Raw genomic sequence first — 24529 nt, forward strand, 5'->3', positions numbered from 1 at the left:
ACTATAAAATTATGATAAATTGGGCTTATATATATAAATTACTTAAGAAACAATCATAAGTATCAACTTATTTAGCATAAAAGACATTCTAAGATTCCGACCTTGACATTATAGCAGATGGCGATTTACAACAATGGAAAAAATCAATCATGTTTATGCACCTTAGTGCGAATGGAATAAAATTAATTGGATATGAGTATGAGGATATGAAAATAAATATCTTTTATTTGATTAAGAGGCAAAAAATGACATTGTGAATTTGAAGTGTTGGACCCTCAAGAATGAGCAAATTACATTTGTGAGGAGGGTCAACCATAAATTTAAAAGCCAATCTACATTAATATAACACAAATAAATACAACATTTCCAAATTGTGAGAAGGGTCATATGACCCTCCCAGGCTTTATCTTTTGGCTCTACCAGTGTTTAGTGCACACTCAAACCTTATATACATTTATTTAAATACAATTAAGTTAAATAAGATACTTTTAATGTGAAAAATGTAAACTGCCCAATATGTTCATTATAATAAGTATTGAACTCATCATTCAAGTAAGTAGACCTCTCACTTTTAAGTAGAAAGGGATCCTGCTTAGAGTTAAATTGATAGTAACAATTACTACTTAGGTACCGCCCTTTTAGTTTTACAGTTTTATGGATCTCAAGTTCTCAATATGTGCCCGTCTCATTCTTAACTAGTTGACTGTTATTTTGTTCCTCCAGAAGTAATAATGCATTATATTATTATTCCATCTAGAATGAATCCACATGCCTCTCCAATTATGCACTTTCCCCATCATATATATACAAAAATCTGACCTAGAGTGTGGTTCTCGTTTTTTCCTTTATGGACTGGAATCTCTTCCATTCATAAAGTTTTTTTTTTTTAATAAACGATATTATCTATATTAAAGGGTGAGGGAGTGGTGTAAGCCTTATAATAGGTCAGCAATAATGTGGTTCAAATTCGTCTTTGACGAAAATAGAATCTAAGATCTCACACTTACAAGTGAAGAGCCGAAGAAGAATACTACCAGACCATAGTACTAAGTGACCTCTTCCTCCATAATTAGTTGAAGGTTTGAAGCAAAATATTAGTAGAAAAGAAAGAAAAAAAATCTGGATATATTGTTGAGATCATGAATCTCAGATCTGGAAAATGAGATTTTTTATGTGCTTATAAGTAATTAGACTAATTCCCATACTGCCAATTGGTTTTTTAGGGTGGAACCTCAACTTCTTCATGGTATCAAAGCAGACTGTTCCACGTGTGAAGCCTAAAGGCCACACGTGCTCCACATCACCCAATTTGTCTTGTCCATTTAAGGAAGGGTGTTGAGAATGAATCTCATATTGATGGGAGGATGGACATTGCATGTGCTCATAAGTAATTGGCCTACTGCCCAAATTGATGGAGGAGTCATATTTCTTCATACTACCTATCAGAGCATGTTGTCCCATATGTGGAACCCAACAGTCACACATGTTCCACATCACCGATTTGTGTTGTTCATGTGCGAGGCTAAAAAATTTGCCACATAGAGAAGGCGTGTTTATAGTAATTATATAAGGAGAGATATTGCATGTGCTTACAAATAATTAACTACTCCTCATATTCCTAGTTAATTTTATGGTTGAACCTCAACTTCTTCATACATATTTTGGAAATTAAGCCACGCGACCTAGAAAATATTGTGATGCATTAACTGGAAGTCTGGAATGACAGCTACACAAGTAGGTCATGAAGATGTAGAAATGATTTGTACCCCTCGTCTCATCAGATTATATATTTAGCAATTGTATATGAGTCTTTAGTTTATGTTGCTCTCTACTTAGTTGGAAGAGACCTCAGACTCCATTCACATAAATAACTAAAACGATATATATTTTCGATGAGTTCCATTACTAAAGTGATTAACCTTGTTCGGTTGCATAACTTTGTTGTGACACTATATATACATTTTAAATTCTTTAGAATCTTGTGAAAAACAATACATCTCATCCTATTGTCAGTGAAAAATTTATGTATATAAAAGACTGGTAATTAGTGTAATCTCCATAAGTTTATGGTCCCAGCATCTACAACACATAGATCCAATTTTCGCACTTCGATTACCAACAAAATGTTTTATGCCTAAAAAGAAAAAACAGTGTAGATCGATGCATGCATGTAGTTACTACTGGCTTCAATGTATTAAATTTTCTCTATGCCGGCTTTGTTATGATCATGCCATGATAATTTTTGTATTTCCAAATGAGGGTGAGAGGAGTGAATGCATTCACGCATATAGCACTGACTATACATTCCTCATATGAAGATTATGTTGGAATTTATATATTATAAATTCATAATTATAATATTTAATTCAAAATATTGAATGAAAAATGCATAACCGTTTGAAAGGGATCGAGGCAATCCTTGGTAAACGGTATCATCTAATAGATGAATGTTTGCATCTCTTAATCAACCAGTATCTTAGGTTTTATATAAACTCACGTTAGTATAGTCGTGAGATTATTAAGAGAATAGTTTTTCTCTAAGATCTTTTAGTCTTGGTTAGTCAAATTCCGAGTCGTGTCTTGAGAGTATGGAATATATGAAGTTCGCCAGAGTCCGATGTTTGAAGTGCTTTGACTTCGGATTATAGATTGTTGAATCCTGGGAGACGGACGCCTACCGAACTGCAAGCAGAAGAGTATGGGCGAAATTCTGTCTTTAGGACATTGCATTTATGCAAGCCTCAATCTCCAAGTTTGTTAGTTTTTCTAACTTTCTCTTTAGTTGTTTATATTAATCTCATATATAATTGATGTTGTGAATTTCTTTATGATTATTATCATTAAATTTATATTGTTATTTTTCATATTTTCTAATATTGCTCCAACAATATTGCTCCAACAGACTAGTCGCAAACGGTGACCTTACAACAAAATTGCAAGACTTCTGCCTAAGACAGGGTCAAACTTGAAGACCTGACCCAATGAAAACCATTTGCGATGACTTCTTCACCTTATAAATATAAGAAAGCTAGCCCATGACTCTTCATCTTAGACCGTCGAAGCTTCAATTCCTCCACTGGGAAAGAGAGAAAAATACACAGCTGATTAACTACGGATCCATTGAGATTGAGGTAGAGCTAGATCGGGCTTGAAGAGGATCGATATATCAATATGGATAACACATATTATAGTCCTAGCAATAAGGATGATCATCAGTATACTGATGATGAAGATGATGTTCAACTACCAGGATTTCGGTTTCACCCAACAGATGAAGAACTTGTAGACTTCTATCTTCGTCGGAAGATTCAGAAGAAACCGATCAGCTTGGAGCTCATCAAATCAATTGATATCTACAAACATGATCCTTGGGATCTTCCAAGTATGAACATATATTTGTACTTATTAATTGATTTTTGCTAAATTTATGATTAATTTTTGCTATTTAATTTCTCTTCTCTTGTACTTTCAAAAGAAAGTGAAGAGAAGAAGTTGGCTAGGGTTATATGCTGAGCAAAAAGTGGCCTATAATATATTGGTTGCACTATCAAGGAAAACTATTTATGTTCAGCAAAAAAATTTTGTCATACCTTAGTACTATAAGGGTGAAGATAGAGAGATTATCTTATTAGATCATATTTTGCACATCACATGATGAAAAGGTTGATAGTTGGATTCCTTTCTTAAATCAATAAAAAAAGGAATCCAACCATCAATCATTGCATTATGTAATTCGACTTTGGATGCAGTCTAGTTATGAATATTCTTTGACTAAAACATTGTTGGTTTTCAATTTTTTATTGAAGTTCCTGAAATTAATGTGATAATTTATTTATATGTATGTTATTATATTTTTTTTTAAATTAAAAATTAAAAATTATAGTTGTTTATATAAACAGATTTTAAATAAAAACCATACTTTGTGGGATTAAAATTATTAAAATATAATTTAAACTATTGAGTGTGTGTGTGTATATATATATATATATATATATATATATATATAAACATGGGCACATTCATCAAAATTAACCAAAAACTTATTGTACCAAAACAGGGGTATTTTCTTTAAAATCACAAACACAAAAAAAAAAAAAAAAAAAAAAATTAGGCTTAATAACATTTGTAAGTTTCTTCGATTAAACTTGACATGGATACATTCTCAAATCAAAAGAAAAAAAAAATATACCCATATAAGTTTAAAATGGATTAGAAAAAAATTGAATATATTTTATATAAAAAGGGTACATTTTACATGTAACAAATTGGTATATTTAAGAATGAGTATTTTAAGATTAAAAATTTGAAAATATTACATGAATGGGTACATATAAGATTAAAAATTTGAAAACATTTTTTAAAAAAGCTAATGGGTACAAACTTATTCTAATTTTTTATTTATTATGGAAGTATTGGATTGAAAATTAGTTAGGAGTTTAATAAAGGTGTGAGTATTAAAATCCTAAATCAATTATTAATTTTTATTTTAAAAATTATGTAACTGACATGTAAATTCATTATTACATTAATGCTAGGGACTTGGATCAAAATCTGAAAACTAATAAGGTTTCAGTCAATGAATATTAGTAACTAGAAACCGAATACTAATTATAGTCCAAAAATATGGTCACCGTAAAATTTCCAAATACTGTAAACTTAACTTTACTAAGTGCAACTAGCTAGCTCCAATTATAAATATTTTTCTTATACAAATATTAGGGTTAATTGTAACATGTGATTAACGTCAGTATTTATGTGTGCAGAAACCGCAGGAGATAAGGAATGGTACTTCTTCTGCAAAAGAGGGAGAAAGTACAAGAACAGCATCAGACCCAACAGAGTAACAGGTTCTGGATTTTGGAAGGCAACTGGAATCGACAAGCCGATACATTCCCACGGAGGAGAGAGCCATGCCTGCAGTGGCCTAAAGAAAACATTGGTTTACTACCGTGGAAGTGCAGGCAAAGGCAGCAAAACCGATTGGATGATGCACGAGTTTCGCCTTCCTAATTCCTCCAGTTCGAATGAACACAATAACCGAAGCTCTAACCCTAAGAATATGAATACTGATCCTCAACAAGAAGCTGTAAGTGAAAAATCTGCATAGTTGTAATTAATTTTGACCCCTTTCATTTACAAAGTCTTTAAAATTGTATTCATGAGAGGAAACATTTTCTTTCCAGACTTGTGTTGTCAAACTGCAAATATGAACCATAGAATTTAGGCAAGAATCAACCTGACTTAACTATATAATTACAAGTAAGTTCAAGAAAATTTGAAATTAACCTTAATCATAAACCAGTAATTAAGTCCATACACACTGTACACATGAGAAAGAGATACCCTGAATCTAAAATAAAATTCTTTTTTTTCTTTTCCGTTTGGCTATATATGAAGGCTTATGTTTTGATGAATGTCATGGTTTCACTTGTATCAGGAAATATGGACATTGTGTCGGATATTCAAAAGAAATGTTTCATACAGAAAGTACACCCCAGATTGGAGAGATCTATCTGCAGATAAACGTCATCCAACGGACACCGTAAACTCCAAGAAATTCGTTACTGATCGACAAGACCTTCTCGACCAATCTAACACTTATATCAGTTTCGGTGCTTCAGACAGTTGCTACGAGGGGAAGCCTCTTGTGAATCATACCAACAATATAAACAGTATTATTAATGGAAGTCACCAATTGCATGCGCATGCAGTAGGGCAGTTGAGCTCCAACATGCAGCAGCCTAATTCAACACATCCATACATGGACACGTTCTCAAACATTTCGTTTCAAGATCTTGAGAATGATCTTTTGAATGAAAATTGGGATGAGCTTATATAGATCAGTCGTGATGAGTATGGTCACATGGCAATATTACATATATTTGCCATGTCAGCGAATCAGTTGGATTTGGTTGTAAGGACAGTTGGATATAGTTGTAAGATTTGGTTAATTGGATAAGATTTGATAAGATTTAGTGAGATATGTTTAGGGGTAGCTTAGTCTTTAAGAAAGTAGTGATAGTCCTTTATATTGGATTCTCTTGTAATAACTCTTGAATCAATAACAATACAAGAGTCGTGAGTCTTTTTCTTCTCTGAGTTTTCTGAGATTTTTTCCTTGGTTCTTCGACCTTCTTTCATTCTCTAAGATTCTTGATCAATAAGTCGTACAACAGCTTGCTTTTGATCCGACGCCATTTCCTGTGTAAATGAATTCATACGAATGCAGTTTGTAAGTGTACTAGTAGGAGTTCATGTTTGGTTAATTAGTGTTAACTACTTTTGTTTTCCTTTTGACCTTGTCGCCCGTAGACAGTTTAAACAATTTAGGAGTTCATGTTATATGGTGCTTTATATAATATATTTTCTAATTCATTTTCTTTTTTCTTTGTCTACAAAATTTTAATTCTAAATATTTTATATATTTAGAATCTAGTGCACATGCCATCAAGGGCTCATGATGAGAAAAAAAAATGTTACCCTTTCTCAGGGGGGCTGCTGCAAATATAATGAGCCTGGTTGTTTTCATGTCGCTTGAAAACTCGACATTGAAAAACCCTTTTATATTTGTTTATCCCATATAACATATATAAACATGCAAGAGCTTAATTTAAGGCTCAATTAGGGCGGAATTAGAAACTGAAATTATGAGGTATTCAATTTATTTAGCTTATACATAAGTGAGGGGGACGTGCCCCTGCTAGTCTCTAGATGGCTCCGTAAGTTAAAAATCTTATTTTAAGTTCAACATCGAACATCGTAATCTAAAAAAATATAAAAAATTTCAACATCAACAAAATCAAACCTTACCAATTTAAGTTCATGAGTCATGAATGAATTCTACAAGTTTAGAGTTTCACACATTAATTTATTTGTAATTGCACCAGGGCCGGACGGAATGAATCCGTTTTTCTGCCAATGGTATTGGCATTGTGGGGTTGGATGTCACAAATGCAATCAGGAACTTTTTCGCTTCGGGTAGGTTGCTGAAACAAGTTAATTTCACCCATGTAACACTGTTGACCTTAAAAATTACAAAGCCTACGTGGCGTCCAGGCCGAGTAACTAAGGCCATCTCCAACCGATGGCTGGCCAGAGGGCTCGTTTTAGCCCTCTGGTCCTCCAAGATTCTCCAAGATATTAATATTTTAATGAACAGTAGATGTCCATATTTGCTTTCGTCTCCAACCGAGGGCCAAATGGCCAAAGGGCTCGTTTTAGCCCTATCACATCTCCAACCGATGGCTGGCCAGATGGCTCGTTTTAGCCCTCTGGCCCTCCAAGATTCTCCAAGATATTAATATTTTAATGAACAGTATATGTCCATATTTGCTTTCGTCTCCAACTGAGGGCCAAAGGGCCAAAGGGCTCGTTTTAGCCCTATCACATCTCCAACCGATGGCTGGCCAGAGGGCTCGTTTTAGCCCTCTGACCCTCCAAGATTCTCCAAGATATTAATATTTTAATGAACAGTATATGTCCATATTTGCTTTCGTCTCCAACCAAGGATCAAAGGGCCAAAGGGCTCGTTTTAGCCCTATCACAAAAAACTGTCTCCAACCGAAGGCCATAGGGCCAAACATCATTTATTATTTAAAAACTACAACTTAAATGTTGTTTAAGTTTCATGTTGTTAAATGTTTTTTTTATGTAGTATAATTTTTATGTTGGTTAATGTAATTTAATATTATTTTATGTTGTTTCATGTTACTTAATTTAATTTAATGTTGTATAATGGCTTAGGAAGTTCTAGGAAAAAAATAGAATTAAAAAAAAATATAAACCAATTTTGTGAAATAGAAGTTATAGGAAAAAAAAATAGAATTTAAAATAAAATGAAACAAATTTTGTGAAATAGAAGTTATAGGAAAAAATAGAATTTAAGAAAAAATATGAAACAAATTTTGTAAAATAAAAGTTATAGAAAAAAAAAAAGAATTTAAAAAAAATATGAAAAATAGAAGTTATAGGAAAAATTTGGTAAATAAAAAATAATAATAAAACAGTAAAAAAAATAATAATCAAAGCATTCCTGTCGGTTATAATCGACAGGATTTCCAATTTTTCTGGCCAGCCCTCCAGCCCTTTAGCCTTCTTCGATTCTGTGGGACCCTCTCAGATTCCACAGCTATCTGGCCTAACCCTCGGTTGGAGACGGTTTTCAGGCTATTTTCGGCCCTCTGGCCCTCTGGACCCTTTGGTTGAAGATGGCCTAATAAGCTAACTACGTCATTCGGTTGAATACGGGGCGTGCCAACTCGTCGGCCGAGCTCGACCGAGGAGTAAAATTTGTTGACGTTGCGTTGAGCGCGTCGCTGACTTCTTTATCTTGCAACTGCGACCAAGGAAGAAACAAATCTCGACCTTTAAATTCTCGAGCCTGAAGACAAGGCTACTAGTTCTGCGAAGTTCACAAATCGTCGGTGCCCGATTCGGTCACATTGATTATATTCGTAAGAGTATAAGCACGTTGAATCGACACCAGACTATACGGACACAAGTATTCAAAGGTGATGTATGTCTTGATGGTGAATGTGGTCCGGTCGTCAGAATGCCGAACTTTAAAATTCACTTGTGAGTATCCAATCATAAAATCACTCGGCGTCTAGTACGCCGAATATCGTAACTCGTAACACCTTACTTCGCCGAGAAGGCTAATAAGATGACCTCTGCCAATAAGGATTCAAAAACCCTTCTCGAGCGAGACTTAGATAGGTAACCAGTCGGCCTCGACGCAGTGCTATTTATCCAAACTGAAAGTGCTCCTCGGTCGGCTGATTCTACGGCAACAGTGCTGTTTATCCAAACTGAAGGTGTTCACCGGTTGCCTTCACAGTGTTGTTTATCCAAACTGAAGATGTGTCGACGGGAAAAAGAAAATAAAAAATCTCAAGATGTTTAAGAGGTTTTGTGTCACAACCCGTCCCGGAATTTTAATTCCGAGGACGTGAAGTTATGAAAATGCCCTTAAACGGGACTAAGGGGCGTAAAATATGTTGTAACTTTATGATTTGGCGATTGGGTAGGATCCCACCTCCCTCAAATCTCTCCCTCATTCCCGTACCTTGTCTCTCTCTCTCTCCTCCCTCACAAATCTCTCATTCACTCTCCGTTCTCTCTCTCTCCTTCGAACTCACACGGACCACCCACAAACCACCTTAAAACTATACCAACGAAGGATCTAAGACCACCATCGTACTCCTGAGGACCACACGAACACGATGGTACCAATTTCAGGTGAGTTTCACTTCGGAAAATATGGATTTCAATTTCACTGTGCGTGTGCACTGTTCATGCACACGCAAAACTTGATGTTTTTGGGATTTTGAAGCTTGTAAGAAGCTTGGTGAGGTCCTAAGGAAGCTCGGAGTGCTTCGTTTGAAGGATTTGGACGTCGGGATCACGAACTGTAAGTTTGGCCGAATTTTCGTATTTTTGGAAAAGTTTGATTCCGTTGTTTTTAGGCCATAAAACTAGTCCAACGTGGTAGATTATGATTAGGGCTTCATTTTGGTATAGATTACGTGAAAAATGGACGTAAGAACAAGGAGAATGACAAGTTCAAAGTTTGGCCGGGGCTTTCGGGGTTTTTTCCGGCGAATCCACGGCGAGTTAGGGGTCGAGGCAGGTATGGATGTGTTCGTCTCGTCAATACCTTCATTTTGATATATAGTACGTCGAAAATGGTTAAGAAATGAAGAAGTTATGACACTTTGAAGTTTACCCAGAAATTCCGGCAAAACACCCACCGCCGGCGAAACCAGTCCGGCGACGCGAGGAAGAAGACGCGCGCGTGGGTAGCGCGTGAACAGGGCGCGTGGGGGCGCGTGAGAGCTCCAAATTGAGTTCTGAAAATTGTCACGCGTTCGTGACGTCGTGTAGATCACCGTGGTATATTCATACACCCAAATTGAGCAACGTATGAGAAAGTTATGGACGAATGTTTGGTGTATGTGCGTTAAATAACGTCAAGTTGGTTACTGTTTGTATAGGTGAAAATTATACAGAAGAAGAATGTAACCAATCTAGGGGAGGCTCAGGGACCTACCAGACGTCGATGTGATCAGTGAGTGGGCAGTTATTTTTCAGTATATATATATATATACGTATGTTTGATGTATTTCCCAGAAAACGTATTTTAAAAGAAATACGAATTAAATATCCTGTCATATATGCATCACATTTTAATATGTGCATTACCATAATTATGCATACTGTTGCATGGTGCTGAGGAGGCCCAGGTAAGCTACATTTGAAATACATTTGATATACGTATGAAATACGTTTGGAATACGATTGAAATACTATCATCACATGCATTAGTAGCGGTATACATTTATATATGTGTATTTGGTGCTGTGGACGCACAGGTAAGTGGTATTCATGTTTGTATTTCAGTAGTAGTTTGAGATGCTTAGAGAGCTCATAATCTGCACCCCCGGTGTTAGTGCTCCCGCCCAGAGAGGGGCAGAGTCCTTCACGTGATGTTCACCCGCACCACACGCTCGCCTTGGATCCAAGTAGGTGCATAGCCTTGTCGTGCAGACCACATTAGGTGGTTCCGACTCGTAGGTGACCCGCGATTATTCGCACAGTCTTCACGTGATCGTAGCACTAGAGTGTATATGATACACCCAGTCCTGTCGTACAGACCACGTTAGGTGGTTCCGACTCATGTGCAGATTCAGTTATTGAGTTGAGATTGGAGCTCTATATGCAGCCGTACAGGTCACGTTAGGTGACTCCCGGCTGCCAGATTATATATTATTGTTATGAGTTATGCTTGAGCACTTACATTTATTATGAGATTCTGATGTGGCATATTCTCGAGCATGAATGGCATATTTTGGAGCATGTTTGGCATATTTGTGCATACGTATATATGTTTATTTTCTGGGAAATTATACTTGTTTTACGGCGAGGGGTTACAAAGTTTTGAGAAGTGTTTGGATTTGGAAAAGAATTGTTTTGCTGACCCACTCAACTTTGTTTTGCGCCCCTCCAGGTTCAAGAATTGCAAAGGTGTGGTGACTACGAGGAAATTCAACGGTGTTCTGACAGAATAGACCAAAAATTAGGACTCACCTTTGGGTGTTTCATCTTAGAAATTGTATATTTTAAAGCTTCCGTATTGTGTAAATAGTTACGTCACTCTCACGTGACGGCCAGCATGCCCTCCTTCGGGACGGGGTGTGTCAGTTGGTATCAGAGCCTAGTTTCAATCTTGGACATCTTGAGAAGTTCTAGTGAATTCTGTCAGAACTACACCGCCTCGTAGCAAACCACGTAGTTAGAGGAACTTAGTCTCCCTGATTTAGCTGTTAGGGGAAACTATTATTTTGGTGATTCAGTATATTATCTAAAAGGGACATTTTAAGATGGGTTATGCGTTGAATTTGAATCACCTTATGAAATGATGAACCTGAGGGAGCAAAGTGATGGATTAACCAATTGGAAAAGATGTTTTAGATTATGCAAGTCAAAGGAATCTTCCTTTTGACAGAAGGGTTGAGACGACTACCTGGTTTGAGTTATGAACTTGTATCCTGGTGGAAACAGGAGTATAATTCGTTGTCACCGAAGGAAACAGCCGATTGAGAATTGTTTAAGGACTTGTTTAAAGAAAAGAATTATTCCTTCGGCATCTTATGATGGTAGAAAGCAAGAGTTTGCAAATGTGAGACAAGGAAAGTTGACGATCAATGAGTATTATAGAAAGTTCTCAGACTTGCCTCGTCCCATTCGAATATTGCTGCTATTTTGATTGAAGTGTTATATTGTTTTAGGCTGGGTGGCATAAGGCAGTGGTATTTTGGGTGACCACTATCCATTGTAATTCTTACCAGAAGTATACAAGATGTTGTTGAGCTTTGAGGACTCTGAGAACATGTTCAGCGAGAGTAAAGAAGAATGATAAAAGAATGGGAATCAAAAGAGGACGATAAAGTTAATGATTCGTCATATCAAGAATATAGAAAGATTCAGAGCTTCAAGGGAAGTGAAGCTAGAGCTAATTCTTCCAACTGAGGTTTTAATGCCATTGGTCAAAGTCAAAGTGATAGATTTACTGGAAATTCCAGATTCAGAGTCAAGCTGACTCGAGTAAGGGAAATGTACCTTGTGCAGCAGGTACAAGACTAAACACTTTGGAAAGTGTGGAATCAGTGAATGTGTTTGTATAGACAGAAGGGATATAGAGTTATGAATTGTCCCTAGAATTAGTTATTACCCGACAGTTTCCTTGATACCACCAATATCAGTCCAGCAGGTGTTTGGATCATTAGTTTGGGTTATATGAACTGTGGGTGCCAAGATGTTTGATAAGTTGAATGTTCAGCCGAACAGACCACGAAAGGTGGATCCGGCTGACACATGAGGAATTGATGAGTAAGTCGTACAGGTTACTATAGGTAACTCTGGCTAATATGCTAGCATAAATAGTTGAGCTAGAGAATTAGCCGTACAAGTCATTCTAGTTGACTCTGGCTGATGTATTTCGTATTATGAATGATGTTGCCAAAGAAAGTGATGATGGAGCATGATTGAGGTGTTTATATGTAATTATCCCTGTGTGGAGTAAGATGGAAATGTAACACCTTCAGGAATTGTTGCTTACTTATCGAGACAACGATGATTTATCAGTATTGCGGGCTGCAGACCGTAATATTAATAACTTATTCGTGGATTCGTTAAGCAAGTAAACCGGTAGGTTATCCTATGTTAGTATCGTACTTATTTAGAGTGCTCAGTAATAGTAGAGTATGTATTGTTGCCAGCTATTTTTGTTTCATTAGATTGTGGATTTCGATGTTATTCTAGAGCATATTATGTTATATACAGTGATGAGTTGCAGACCACGCGAGGTGGTACTGAATGTGTGCAAGATATACATGATATGATGAGTTGATTATGAGCTATATATGCAGTCGATGACTGAGTTGATTATGATGAGTTAATTATGAGTTATATATGCAGCCGAGGGCTGAGTTGATTAGAATGAAAGAGTATGAGCTATGTTTATAGCCGAATGTTGAATTGATTATATGTTATTTTCCATCGGTCTGGATGACTAGAGATTACTTTTGTAAGTATGCAAAGTGGAGTGAGGCAGGCCGTTATTTATGCTGTGAGAGCAAAGAGATTATTATCAAAAGGCTGCCAAGGATATTTATATCATGTGGTGCTAAGTGATGTCACTTCTAGTAGTGTGGAAGAAGTGGGAGTAGTCAAACATTTACCTGACGTTTTCCCTGAGAATTTACTTGGATTGCCGCCAGTCAAAGATGTAGAGTTCACTATTGATTTGTCTCCAGGTACAAACCTTATATTATAGAATGTTGCCTTTTGAACTAAGAGAATTGGAAATTGGTTGATAAAGGTTTTTATTCAACCTAGTACATTACGTTGGGGGAACCCCAGTTTATTGGTGAGAAAGAAAGTGGACGTTAAGGCTGTGCTTTGATTATAGACCATAGAATCGGGTAACGATTGAGAACCGTTATCCATGATGGTGTACTGATGTTTAATGAATCAGCTCAGAGGTATTTAAGTAATTTCAAAGATCGACTTGAAGTCTGTCCATTACCAATTGAAGATTTTGAGCGACGTCGATCCTAAGATTGTTTTCTGGACTTGTTATAGTCTTTATAAATTTTGGTGATGCTATGCGGATACTCACGCTGTTTCATAAGTTGATGGATAAATTGTTATCATTTTCATGGACGATATTCTGGTACATTCTGAGCCAGAGCAGAGCATGTAAACATATTAAGTCGGTTAAGTAAAGATTGTTAGAACGTTGGTTGTATGCTAAGTTTAGCAAATGCTAAAGTTAAATGAATCAAGTGGCATTCTAAGATTTGCTATATCTGCTGAAGGTATTCAAGTGAATCTTTAAAAGGCAGCAGGAATTGAGAAATTGGAATAACCACGAGCCGTAATTGAGATTCGGAATTTCTTAGCTTACCAGACTATCTTGGATGGTTGTGAAAGATTTTTCAGTCATTGCTTTGTCATTGACGAGATTGTTGAGAAAAGAGGTTATGTATGAGGGGGAAGGAAATTGTGAGCAAAGGATTCAACAACTGAAGTATTTCCTCACTCATGCACGTAATTTAGTATTCCCAGAGAATAGTGGTAATCATAAATTTTTAGTGATGTTTCTTGAATGGTATTGGATGCATGTTGATGCAAATGTTAGGGTGATTACATACGTTTCACGACAAAAGGAACCTCATGAAATGAATTACCCTACTGGTGATTTGGAAGTCATGATTACCATTCTTGCTGTGAAGTTATGAAGACATTATATTTGGTAAGAATGCAAGATTTTTACGAATCCAAAAAAAAAAAAAAAAAAAGTCTCCAATATCCATTACTTGGAAGGATTTTGATATGAGGCAGCGAAGGTGGATTGAATTGTTTAATAAACATGATTGTACGACCAGGGTGATCGTAAAATTGTTCTAGCTGATGCACTTGGTGAGAAGACTGCGGTAAGAGTTGATGTCTGGCACGCTTGCCAAGATTGTCTTCTTGTGGATTGGAAATCAACTGAAGTAAAGTTGAGAATGAAAGATTGAGAAGAAGTTGTAATTGCTAATTTTCAAATTAAGTCTTTTTAGTAAGGTCATACTCAAGACTCAAATGGTTAACGACGAAAATTAAGAATTAACCAAGGTAAAGAAAGAAGGGAAAAAGAAAGATTGCTGAGTTCGAGAATAGGATGGTTATGATTGAACTTGAAGTGTTAGTTGATCAATGTACCAAGTTAGTACATTTACTCCAGTGTTGAGTAACAACCACAGTGCAACAGTACTTATATGTTTTATGGAGAAGAGATTTGGGTTACGGAACTGCTGAGTTTCTTAAGTATGTTGGTTGCACAGTTTCCAAAGTAACGCCATAAGGACCATGAAATGTGTCGATTTTTGTTGATTTGTGGAAGAAATACTTCTGGATAGAGAATATTCGATCACGAAAGAGTTTTGGTAGGCCCTGAAACTATGGATGAGTCTTCTCAAATTATTCAGGTGATTAAGTTTAACCTGAGAGTAGCCAGGAATGGCAAAAGAGATTAATAGTTGAACATGTCACTAATCGAGTGTTTAACGTAGATGATCTTATAATTTTGAAGTTTTCACTTTAGAAAAGTATGATTCGGCTTGAAAAGGAAAGCAAATTGAGTCCTAAGTACCTCGGACTTTATGTGATCATCGAAGAGTAGGTAAAGTTGCATACAAGTGGTGATGTCTTCAAAATTGGCTAAGGTGCATAATGTATTATATTTCGATGCGTTGTCACTAGGTGGCAGATTCGTCACATGGAGTTCCGGTGCAACTGTTGAGAATTAATCCGGATTAAACTGGTTGAGGAACCAAAGACGACTTTGGATTGGAAAAAGAATGTATTGAGAATTAAGACAGTGTAATTGGTAAAGAATTTGTGAAGAAAGCATTCAGTGGAAGAAATTACGTGGGAGAATCGGATGAGAGAGATTTATCCGAAGCTATTGTATGAGTTTAGATGATTAAGTTGGTTGTTGGAATTTCGGGGACGAAATTCTATAAGGAGGGAAGGTTGTCACAACCCGTCCCAGAATTTTAATTCCGAGGACGTGAAGTTATGAAAATGCCCTTAAACGGGACTAAGGGGCGTAAAATATGTTGTAACTTGATGATTTGGGGATTGGGTAGGATCCCACCTCCCTCAAATCTCTCCCTCATTCCCGTACCTTGTCTCTCTCTCTCTCCTCCCTCACAAATCTCTCATTCACTCTCCGTTCTCTCTCTCTCCTTCGAACTCACACGGACCACCCACAAACCACCCTAAAACTATACCAACGAAGGATCTAAGACCACCATCGTACTCTTGAGGACCACACGAACACGATGGTACCAATTTCAGGTGAGTTTCACTTCGGAAAATATGGATTTCAATTTCACTGTGCGTGTGCACTGTTCATGCACACGCAAAACTTGATGTTTTTGGGATTTTGAAGCTTGTAGGAAGCTTGGTGAGGTCCTAAGGAAGCTCGGAGTGCTTCGTTTGAAGGATTTGGACGTCGGGATCACGAACTGTAAGTTTGGCCGAATTTTCGTATTTTTGGAAAAGTTTGATTCCGTTGTTTTTAGGCCATAAAACTAGTCCAACGTGGTAGATTATGATTAGGGCTTCATTTTGGTATAGATTACGTGAAAAATGGACGTAAGAACAAGGAGAATGACAAGTTCAAAGTTTGGCCGGAGCTTTCGGGGTTTTTTCCGGCGAATCCACGGCGAGTTAGGGGTCGAGGCAGGTATGGATGTGTTCGTCTCGTCAATACCTTCATTTTGATATATAGTACGTTGAAAATGGTTAAGAAATGAAGAAGTTATGACACTTTGAAGTTTACCCAGAAATTCCGGCAAAACACCCACCGCCGGCGAAACCAGTCCGGCGACGCGAGGAAGAAGACGCGCGCGTGGGCGACGCGAGGAAGAAGACGCGCGCGTGGGGGAGCGTGAGAGCTCCAAATTGAGTTCTGAAAATTGTCACACGTTCGTGACGTCGTGTAGATCACCGTGGTATATTCATACACCCAAATTGAGCAACGTATGAAAAAGTTATGGACGAATGTTTGGTGTATGTGCGTTAAATAACGTCAAGTTGGTTACTGTTTGTATAGGTGAAAATTATACAGAAGAAGAATGTAACCAATCTAGGGAAGGCTCAAGGACCTAATAGACGTCGATGTGATCAGTGAGTGGGCAGTTACTTTTCAGTATATATATATGTATGCTTGACGTATTTCCCAGAAAACGTATTTTAAAAGAAATACGAATTAAATATCCTGTCATATATGCATCACATTTTAATATGTGCATTACCATAATTATGCATACTGTTGCATGGTGTTGAGGAGGCCCAGGTAAGCTACATTTGAAATACATTTGATATACGTATGAAATACGTTTGGAATACGATTGAAATACTATCATCACATGCATTAGTAGCGGTATACATTTATATATGTGTATTTGGTGTTGTGGACGCACAGGTAAGTGCCAGGAAAGTGGTATTCATGTTTGTATTTCAGTAGTAGTTTGAGATGCTTAGAGAGCTCATAATCTGCACCCCCGGTGTTAGTGCTCCCGCCCAGAGAGGGGCAGAGTCCTTCACGTGATGTTCACCCGCACCACACGCTCGCCTTGGATCCAAGTAGGTGCATAGCCTTGTCGTGCAGACCACATTAGGTGGTTCCGACTCGTAGGTGACCCGCGATTATTCGCACAGTCTTCACGTGATCGTAGCACTAGAGCGTATATGATACACCCAGTCCTGTCGTACAGACCACGTTAGGTGGTTCCGACTCGTGTGCAGATTCAGTTATTGAGTTGAGATTGGAGCTCTATATGCAGCCGTACAGGTCACGTTAGGTGACTCCCGGCTGCCAGATTATATATTATTGTTATGAGTTATGCTTGAGCACTTACATTTATTATGAGATTCTGATGTGGCATATTCTCGAGCATGAATGGCATATTTTGGAGCATGTTTGGCATATTTGTGCATACGTATATATGTTTATTTTCTGGGAAATTATACTTGTTTTACGGCGAGGGGTTACAAAGTTTTGAGAAGTGTTTGGATTTGGAAAAGAATTGTTTTGCTGACCCACTCAACTTTGTTTTGCGCCCCTCCAGGTTCAAGAATTGCAAAGGTGTGGTGACTACGAGGAAATTCAACGGTGTTCTGACAGAATGGACCAAAAATTAGGACTCACCTTTGGGTGTTTCATCTTAGAAATTGTATATTTTAAAGCTTCCGTACTGTGTAAATGGTTACGTCACTCTCACGTGACGGCCAGCATGCCCTCCTTCGGGACGGGGTGTGTCATTTTGCGCAGGGCAATTGTGTGTTGAATTAGAGGTCCCGAATTGTTGCATAATGTCTTATATTTATAGCACAAACTCCTTTTTAAGATCGAGTTAAAATCATATCTGGATTGAGATTTCTTGTTCCATTCCAACTTTGCTTCGACCAATCCTACCTCCATTAGGACTTTGAACTCACCCATTTTTAAGGCTTTATTCATTGTTGGTCGAGAATCCTAATTGCACTAGGACTTCATAGGCCCCTTCGCTTATCTGAACTACTCATTCTTGTGATAGGACTCGACCATCCCTACTGAATGGCCCGAGATCACCAAACAGTCCATAGTATTTTTGAAACGGCTTTGGGCCGAGCACAAACCTACACTTGGCCCAACAATATTATTTCGGGCCCAAACATTGCCCCCTCGCTTCTGAGGTCGTCGACTGCCAACCTTTGGTCGAATCTCGACCTTGAAGAAACAAAAGCATCTTTTGCTTTTTAGACTTAACTGTTCTCGATAACCATCACCATGCACATTTATGGAATATGATTGCACGATCTTTGTTATTCCCGACGTCCTGCCACATGTCGAATCTCCGATAAACCTAACAACTCTCCATCATGGCCTTCGAAAACGTGCGCCTGTCGAAACGTCTCTTCCTCATCAATGCATTAAATCCGTCATCGTACGCAATCATGTGTCCTAAATCCCCGAAAACCTCGATCATATCCTTGGAGATTCCCGAGATATCCGAAATGATTGGCCATTTCCCGGTCGATTTTTCCTTTAAATTCAAAAATCTAGCGCTTCTGAATACTAAACGTTTAATCTTCCTTCCAAAATGCCTATAAATACCTGAATTTCCTTCATTTGCATTCACGTTTCCAAAAACCTTCGAAGACTTTCTCAGCCATTTTGCTTTCTAAATCCCAGAAAACAAACTCTTACCCTAAAAATCCTCCCAAGCATTCTTCCAAACCCTTCCAGGCTTTCCAAAATGACTTCCAGCACCTTCGTTTCCAAGCTCAACGACAAATGCAGCAAATGCAAGAGCTTCATCGATCAGATCGCCATCAAAACTCTGCTTTTCAAGGGTGACCTGAGCGCTACCCACCAAATATTGGGGCCACTCTTTAAGGATGTAGTTCCTTCGTCTATCACCACCCTCTTCAAGGCTCACTGCCTGACATCCTTGTTGCAAGGGTTCGACTGGTCAAAATGGGACCTATCGAGGCCCCAAGGAGCCTAGCCCATGACCAATGCCAACTGGGTGGCTTGGGTCGTCCAAATGGAAAACTTCTTCAGCCAATAGTGGAAGACTCTTGGTATCTATGATGCCATCAAGCTTTCGACCATAGAGCTAACCATGGATAAAGAACTCCTCATGGCAGCGCTGAGTCTCTGGTGCTCGGCCACCAACACCATAGTCCTTCCTTTGGGCCCTCTCGGCCCTACCATCTTTGACGTCTCGGCTATTCTTGGGACTCCTCCATCTGGCATCCCAATAGATGCCGCTCTCTTTGGGCATCCGTCAAATCTTGACCTTAAGACGCTCTTCGAAGATCGAGCCGTCGAAACATTGAGTTGAGATGGTCGAGGGCCTTCGAAAGAAGAGGTTCAGAAGCTACACAAGAACTTCTTCAACTACAACATCCTCATCCTCTACTTCGTTGGCCGAGGCAAGGAAAGTTTTAGAAAGGGAGAACATGAAGCCTTTCTATTCTACTGGTACAACAAATTCATTTGTTGTACCCGGTCGAACAAGTGTTTGGTCGAGAACATGCCGATGGCCGAGGCCCTGGCTAATGGTCACACCCTGGCGCTTAGCTCGACCGTTCTCGCCAACCTTCTCCACTGCCTGGCCGAGGCGACTATTGGAAAAGTTGACCCAAACCAGAATGGTCTCCTCTGGGTCTTCCAACTCTGGCTACAAGTCTATTTCACCATACTTCGGGCGGATATCTCTGCCTTTCACCCTACTACCTCATTTGGCCTTCAGTTGGCATCTCGGTCGCCGCCTCTTCACCAGGCCGAAGAAGTCTTCAAGTACCTTTTTGGCCTAGAAGTCATCTTCGACGACGAATTTTTAGTGTGTCGTCGTCGAGAGCACCCTTGCTCCATCAGGCTTCCATCATCAGCCTGGAATGAAAGTGAAGATGCTGCCCTCCGCCAGAATTGGGGGTCGATCGTGCTAGCACGTGACCTTCCCCTTGGTTGTGATCCTCGCCGAGCGAGTTAGGAAGTTTACCACCCCTATTTCACGGCCCGAAAACTTGGATACCTTCAAGGTTGTCCGGTCCCTCTACTCACTTCCTGTTCTCTCTTCAGCCGAGAACGCCTTTCTGGCTTATCGAAGAGAGAGTGCAGAGACTCCGAGAAAGAGTTTCAGGATCGGTGCAAAACATTTCACCTCTGACCAACTCTTCCTGAATCTCTCGGCACAAACACCTTCGGTGACTGTTGGGAAGAATACACTGGAGTCTTCTTTGTGGTTGCGGTCGAAAACATCACCGACAAAATTTTCGATGATCGGCCAAGGAGAATCTCTGCCTCCCAATCCAAAGAACCGACCCGAGGTAGACGGCTACCCTTTCTTCTATTTCTCTTTTCGATTATCACTACCCATTTCTAATGTGATCTTGTTTTCTCAGATGGTCGGTCGTCGAAGAAAGCGGACATGATCGCCGCAGCTGCGGCCAATAAGAAATATGCTCTTTCTAATAGGAGTAAAACAGCCGTACAACCCTTACAAGGCAAACGACCTCGCACGGAAGCTGAAGTGGCCGGCGAAGCTCCCTAACCCTCAAAATGCATCAAGATATTGGCGATGAAAGGGGAACGGAAGATCCACGTGATTTCCAGCCATACTACCAGGACAACCGCAACAAGCAACTCTCCCCCTGCCCGGGTCGTTCCGGCCCCAACGGAAGAACGGCCAACGGCATCTTGCCAAGCAACCCAAGCTGTCCCTAGGGTCGTGGCTGATCTAGGGACAGCTCCGCTGGTCGAGGGACCTATAGTCCTGGGGCCAACTGCTGTGCCTGTCCTGGAGAAGACAACCTCACCCGTCGGGATAAATCATCTGAAGAAACAATCAACGGTAATCTTAGAAGAGGTATGGCTATGTCGTTAACGACCCTTCTTCATTTTACCAAGTTTACAATTCTAAAGGCTTTTATTTTAGGATGATGAGAGTGATGAGGGTGACGAGATCCCGCTATCGAGTCGCCCTCGACCAACCAAAAATACTTCCGTTAATCTTCCTCCCTTGGTTGAGGCGACTGCTCGACCGGATCCTTCAACAGTCGATCTCAGGAAGAGACCTCTGGTCGAGCCTGAGGTGACGGCAGAAACGCCGCTCCACCCCCAAGATGAAAACCTTAACATTCCTCCACAAGAAGTTACCTCGGCTTTTGTAAGGCTCACTCCCTTTTCTTTATTAATTTTATTATGACGCCTTTGAACCCAGGAAAATATTAAATGTCAGGTGCCCAAACGTTCATTTCACCGACAATTCTATGCGTCAAAGGGTGTTGTCTATATTTCCTGGCCACCTCAGTGGCCATCAAGTGTAGATAACCTCCATCAGCCGCGTGAATTGAGAAGCGGTCTTAGGCACTGGGCTCGGCTATTAAGTTCTTTAGGTTCAAGCAATGAACCAGAGGACATGGCCGAAGTCTCCTCTCAATATGTCTAGAATCACATTCCCTCTGTTATGCATTCCATCTAATTTTCCTTTTGCTGATATTTTTTCTTCCTATGCAGCCTTCATGGGAGGTCGAGCTCGACGCCTTGATTGTGACTACTTCGGGGCGGCTGTCTCTTCAGCGACAGCAACACAACCTTCCGCATCAACGGCCGAACCAACTGCCCTCATCAAGCTGCAATAATTGTTATCTCTTTTGGCGTCACAAATTCTTGAGTGCCAGGGCCTCGACTCCGTAGGGACATATCTGAACGATCTTGCGGTTGATGGTCAATTAAGCAACGAAGTTATTACTCGAGCATCTTCTGCTCTAGAACGAACTCGAGAGTATTTCGGTATTTTCGAGAGAGCTCTTCGGGCCGAAGATGACTTGAAAGCTGTGATGATCATCCAAGAAGCTTTGTGTCCACGGGTCGATATGCTGAAAACGAAAAAAGAAGTGCTGGCCAACCTTGATCGTCAAATTGCGGAACTTCAAAATTGGAGATCGATAGTTGCTTCCGAGCTAGCAAGAGATTTTGAGTCGGGCGGTAAATCCTGCCTGACCGAATATACGGCTAATGTGCGACATGTCAAGCAGCTGAAGATGGATAAGAGGAATCGGCAGGCCGAGGTCATGATGGGTGAAGTGAGGTGGTTAGAATTGAAGGCTGTTCTTGAAACTCTCCTTCCCTCCTCACCTTAAGGGTATTTAGCTATAAATAGATCGACATATGTACTTGTATACTCGTTTTTACGAGCTTATTAATGAAACAGACTATTCTTGCATCTCTCATATGACCGGATAATACTTCTTTAAAAACTTCCCATTAATTGGTAATTTGTGAATTAACCCGGTCCGGTCTCTAAGATGATATGCCCCCTTGCCGAGAACCTTGTGGACGATGAATGGTCCTTCCCAATACATCGTTGTCCCAAATAAGAGGAACATTGGTTGCCAAAGGAGTAAAGCGAAGAGCCGCACTATCCCCCACAACTCCAAAATACTATTTGGTATACAACTCTAAAAATTTCATTAAGTTTTAAACTACTACATGAAAGTTCAATAATTTCTTCGGAGATCAGCAAATAGAGGAGATTCGGAGACTTCTTCCAACAATGAAAGCCATAGACTATTAGCCACCAATGAGATTTTCTCCTAGACCAGGAGCTAGTTATTCAGTCGTTAGTACAACCGATAGAGCACATGACATTAGCCTGCATATATTTTTGGTAATTAAGCCTTTGTTTGTCATACTATTGTTGGTATTTTCATCAATCGAACATGCATGTATTAATACGCTAACCAGCAATCAGTTTTTTTTATTTTATTATTGTGACAAAAAGTTTAGGGGATACGAGGCTATACCATCCTAGGGTCTGGGTAGTACCACAAGCCGTTTTGAGGACTTATAGAATGGATCTTAGCTTATATTTTTTTTTCTTTTTACAAATCGTCCATCAAGAGGATTGCCGGCACCGGCAGTAAGGTTTTGAACATTACTTTTAGTATGTTTTTGGACTAGTATTTAGGATATCTTTTTTCATCCCTTTGAAACGGGGGATTTTTACAAATAATGGCCGCTTGATAAGATGTAAGGGCTTCTACTTTTCTTCTAGCGGTCATATGCAAATCACCTTTTACTCTTCTAGAATGCCTTTTCTATGTTTCTATTTGGTTATAATTTCACAAGAAAATGCAATCATACTGCATGCGTTTATTTGAAAAGAAAAAAGGTCCATTCAATACCTTATGACAAGGGAAGTAATTATCATAGGTAGGTTTATTTGTTGACTTTAGATTAGCAATATATTATATTAGTAAAATATGACAATCTTTTTGTCCTATTCAAAAGCTGGTGAATTCATCAAACTTGATCAACCTTTAACGAGTAATTCTAATGTGGGTGGATTTGGTCACGGACATTCAGAAATAGTACACTTCGAGATCCATTACATGTTCAAAGGCTTTTGCTCTTCCTTGTTGGCTACTGTTGTTTTACCGTTCTGTCTGCCCCCAATAATTAATTCTTCCTGACCACACCTTATAAGAATCATCAAATCAATAGCAATAAGTCTTGTTTGAAGAGGCCTGTATACGGAACGTCTCAAAATAATACCAGGAGCGGGAGACTCAATTAATCGAGATTCATGAGATGAAATTTCACAATGTAGTGAGAATTTAAATATAATTTATATATTTTTTTCGTAAATATTCCTATTTATTTTGTAGAACATGTGTAAACTATCTTAAAATACAAGTAGGTTCCACTTTTATTAAAAAGATAATTTAGATATAATCTACAAAATGGTCTCCTACATTTTTCATTCCCACTTCCCAATTTAATTAAGGTGGAACAGAGTGCCAAACAAAGTTTCCTGTCGTTGAGTTTGATAAGAGTGATCTATTATTATCCTAAATATCATGCATCTAAAAGGAAATGAGGGTGTTATATATATATATATATATATATATATATATATATATATATATATATCTCTCTCTCTCTCTCTCTCTCTCTCTCTCGCCCAAGCAATAATCAGCTAGTAGATTAATAAATTGTTTTATATTTTATTTTATTTTATTTGGGCATCATTCGAGGATTACCTATGCAAATGGCAAGAGAAATGAAAAATAATTAATATAGAAAATTGCGACGAAAACACCTTTTACGTTAAATGAAGAGAAACTTAGGAGTCCTCGCATACATTTACCTCTTCCTTAGGCCAAACGTACCACTCTAATTCTGACGAATCTAATCTTGTCAACGGCAACTAGAGATTCCAGAAATCGTGGGCATACCCATATTTAGCGCACATTCAAACCTGTTATATATATTTACCTAAATAAAAAGTTTATATAAGATGCTTTAGAGTGAAATTGTAAACTACACAAGTACTAAACATGTTAGGTATCGAACTTGTCATCTAAATAAGTAGACCTTTCATTTTTAAGTAAAAAAGGATACTGCTAGAGTTAAATCGAT

The 24529-nt window shown here is 38.7% G+C and overlaps 1 protein-coding gene and 1 long non-coding RNA gene across 2 annotated transcripts; both read left to right on the forward strand.

The window, feature by feature from the left end:
- Positions 1-3061: 3061 nt before the first annotated feature.
- Positions 3062-6381, forward strand: LOC103952010 (transcription factor JUNGBRUNNEN 1). The gene is made up of 4 exons (XM_048569882.1): positions 3062-3382; positions 4764-5086; positions 5438-5843; positions 6165-6381. Exons 1-3 carry the CDS (start codon positions 3172-3174, stop codon positions 5837-5839), a joined length of 936 nt encoding a protein of 311 aa, XP_048425839.1. The 5' UTR covers positions 3062-3171; the 3' UTR covers positions 5840-5843; positions 6165-6381.
- Positions 6382-15497: 9116 nt separating this feature from the next.
- On the forward strand, positions 15498-16297 carry LOC125470609. Its single transcript, XR_007252906.1, has 3 exons — positions 15498-15906; positions 16001-16078; positions 16189-16297. It is a non-coding gene; the product is annotated as an uncharacterized LOC125470609 (long non-coding RNA).
- Positions 16298-24529: the final 8232 nt, after the last annotated feature.

This window comes from the organism of the source record quoted next, unplaced genomic scaffold, assembly GCF_019419815.1.
Source record: "Pyrus x bretschneideri cultivar Hongxiangsu unplaced genomic scaffold, Pyrus_bretschneideri_v1 Contig50, whole genome shotgun sequence".
Classification (NCBI taxonomy): Eukaryota; Viridiplantae; Streptophyta; class Magnoliopsida; order Rosales; family Rosaceae; genus Pyrus; species Pyrus x bretschneideri.

What these genes read in the sequence shown, in the direction of transcription:
- LOC103952010 (XM_048569882.1), top strand. Translation starts at nt 3,172, where the DNA reads ATGGATAACACATATTATAGTCCTAGCAATAAGGATGATCATCAGTAT. An exon ending in TGATCCTTGGGATCTTCCAA is followed by an intron (nt 3,383 to 4,763) that starts GTATGAACATAT and finishes TTATGTGTGCAG; the next exon opens with AAACCGCAGGAGATAAGGAA. An exon ending in CTGATCCTCAACAAGAAGCT is followed by an intron (nt 5,087 to 5,437) that starts GTAAGTGAAAAA and finishes CACTTGTATCAG; the next exon opens with GAAATATGGACATTGTGTCG.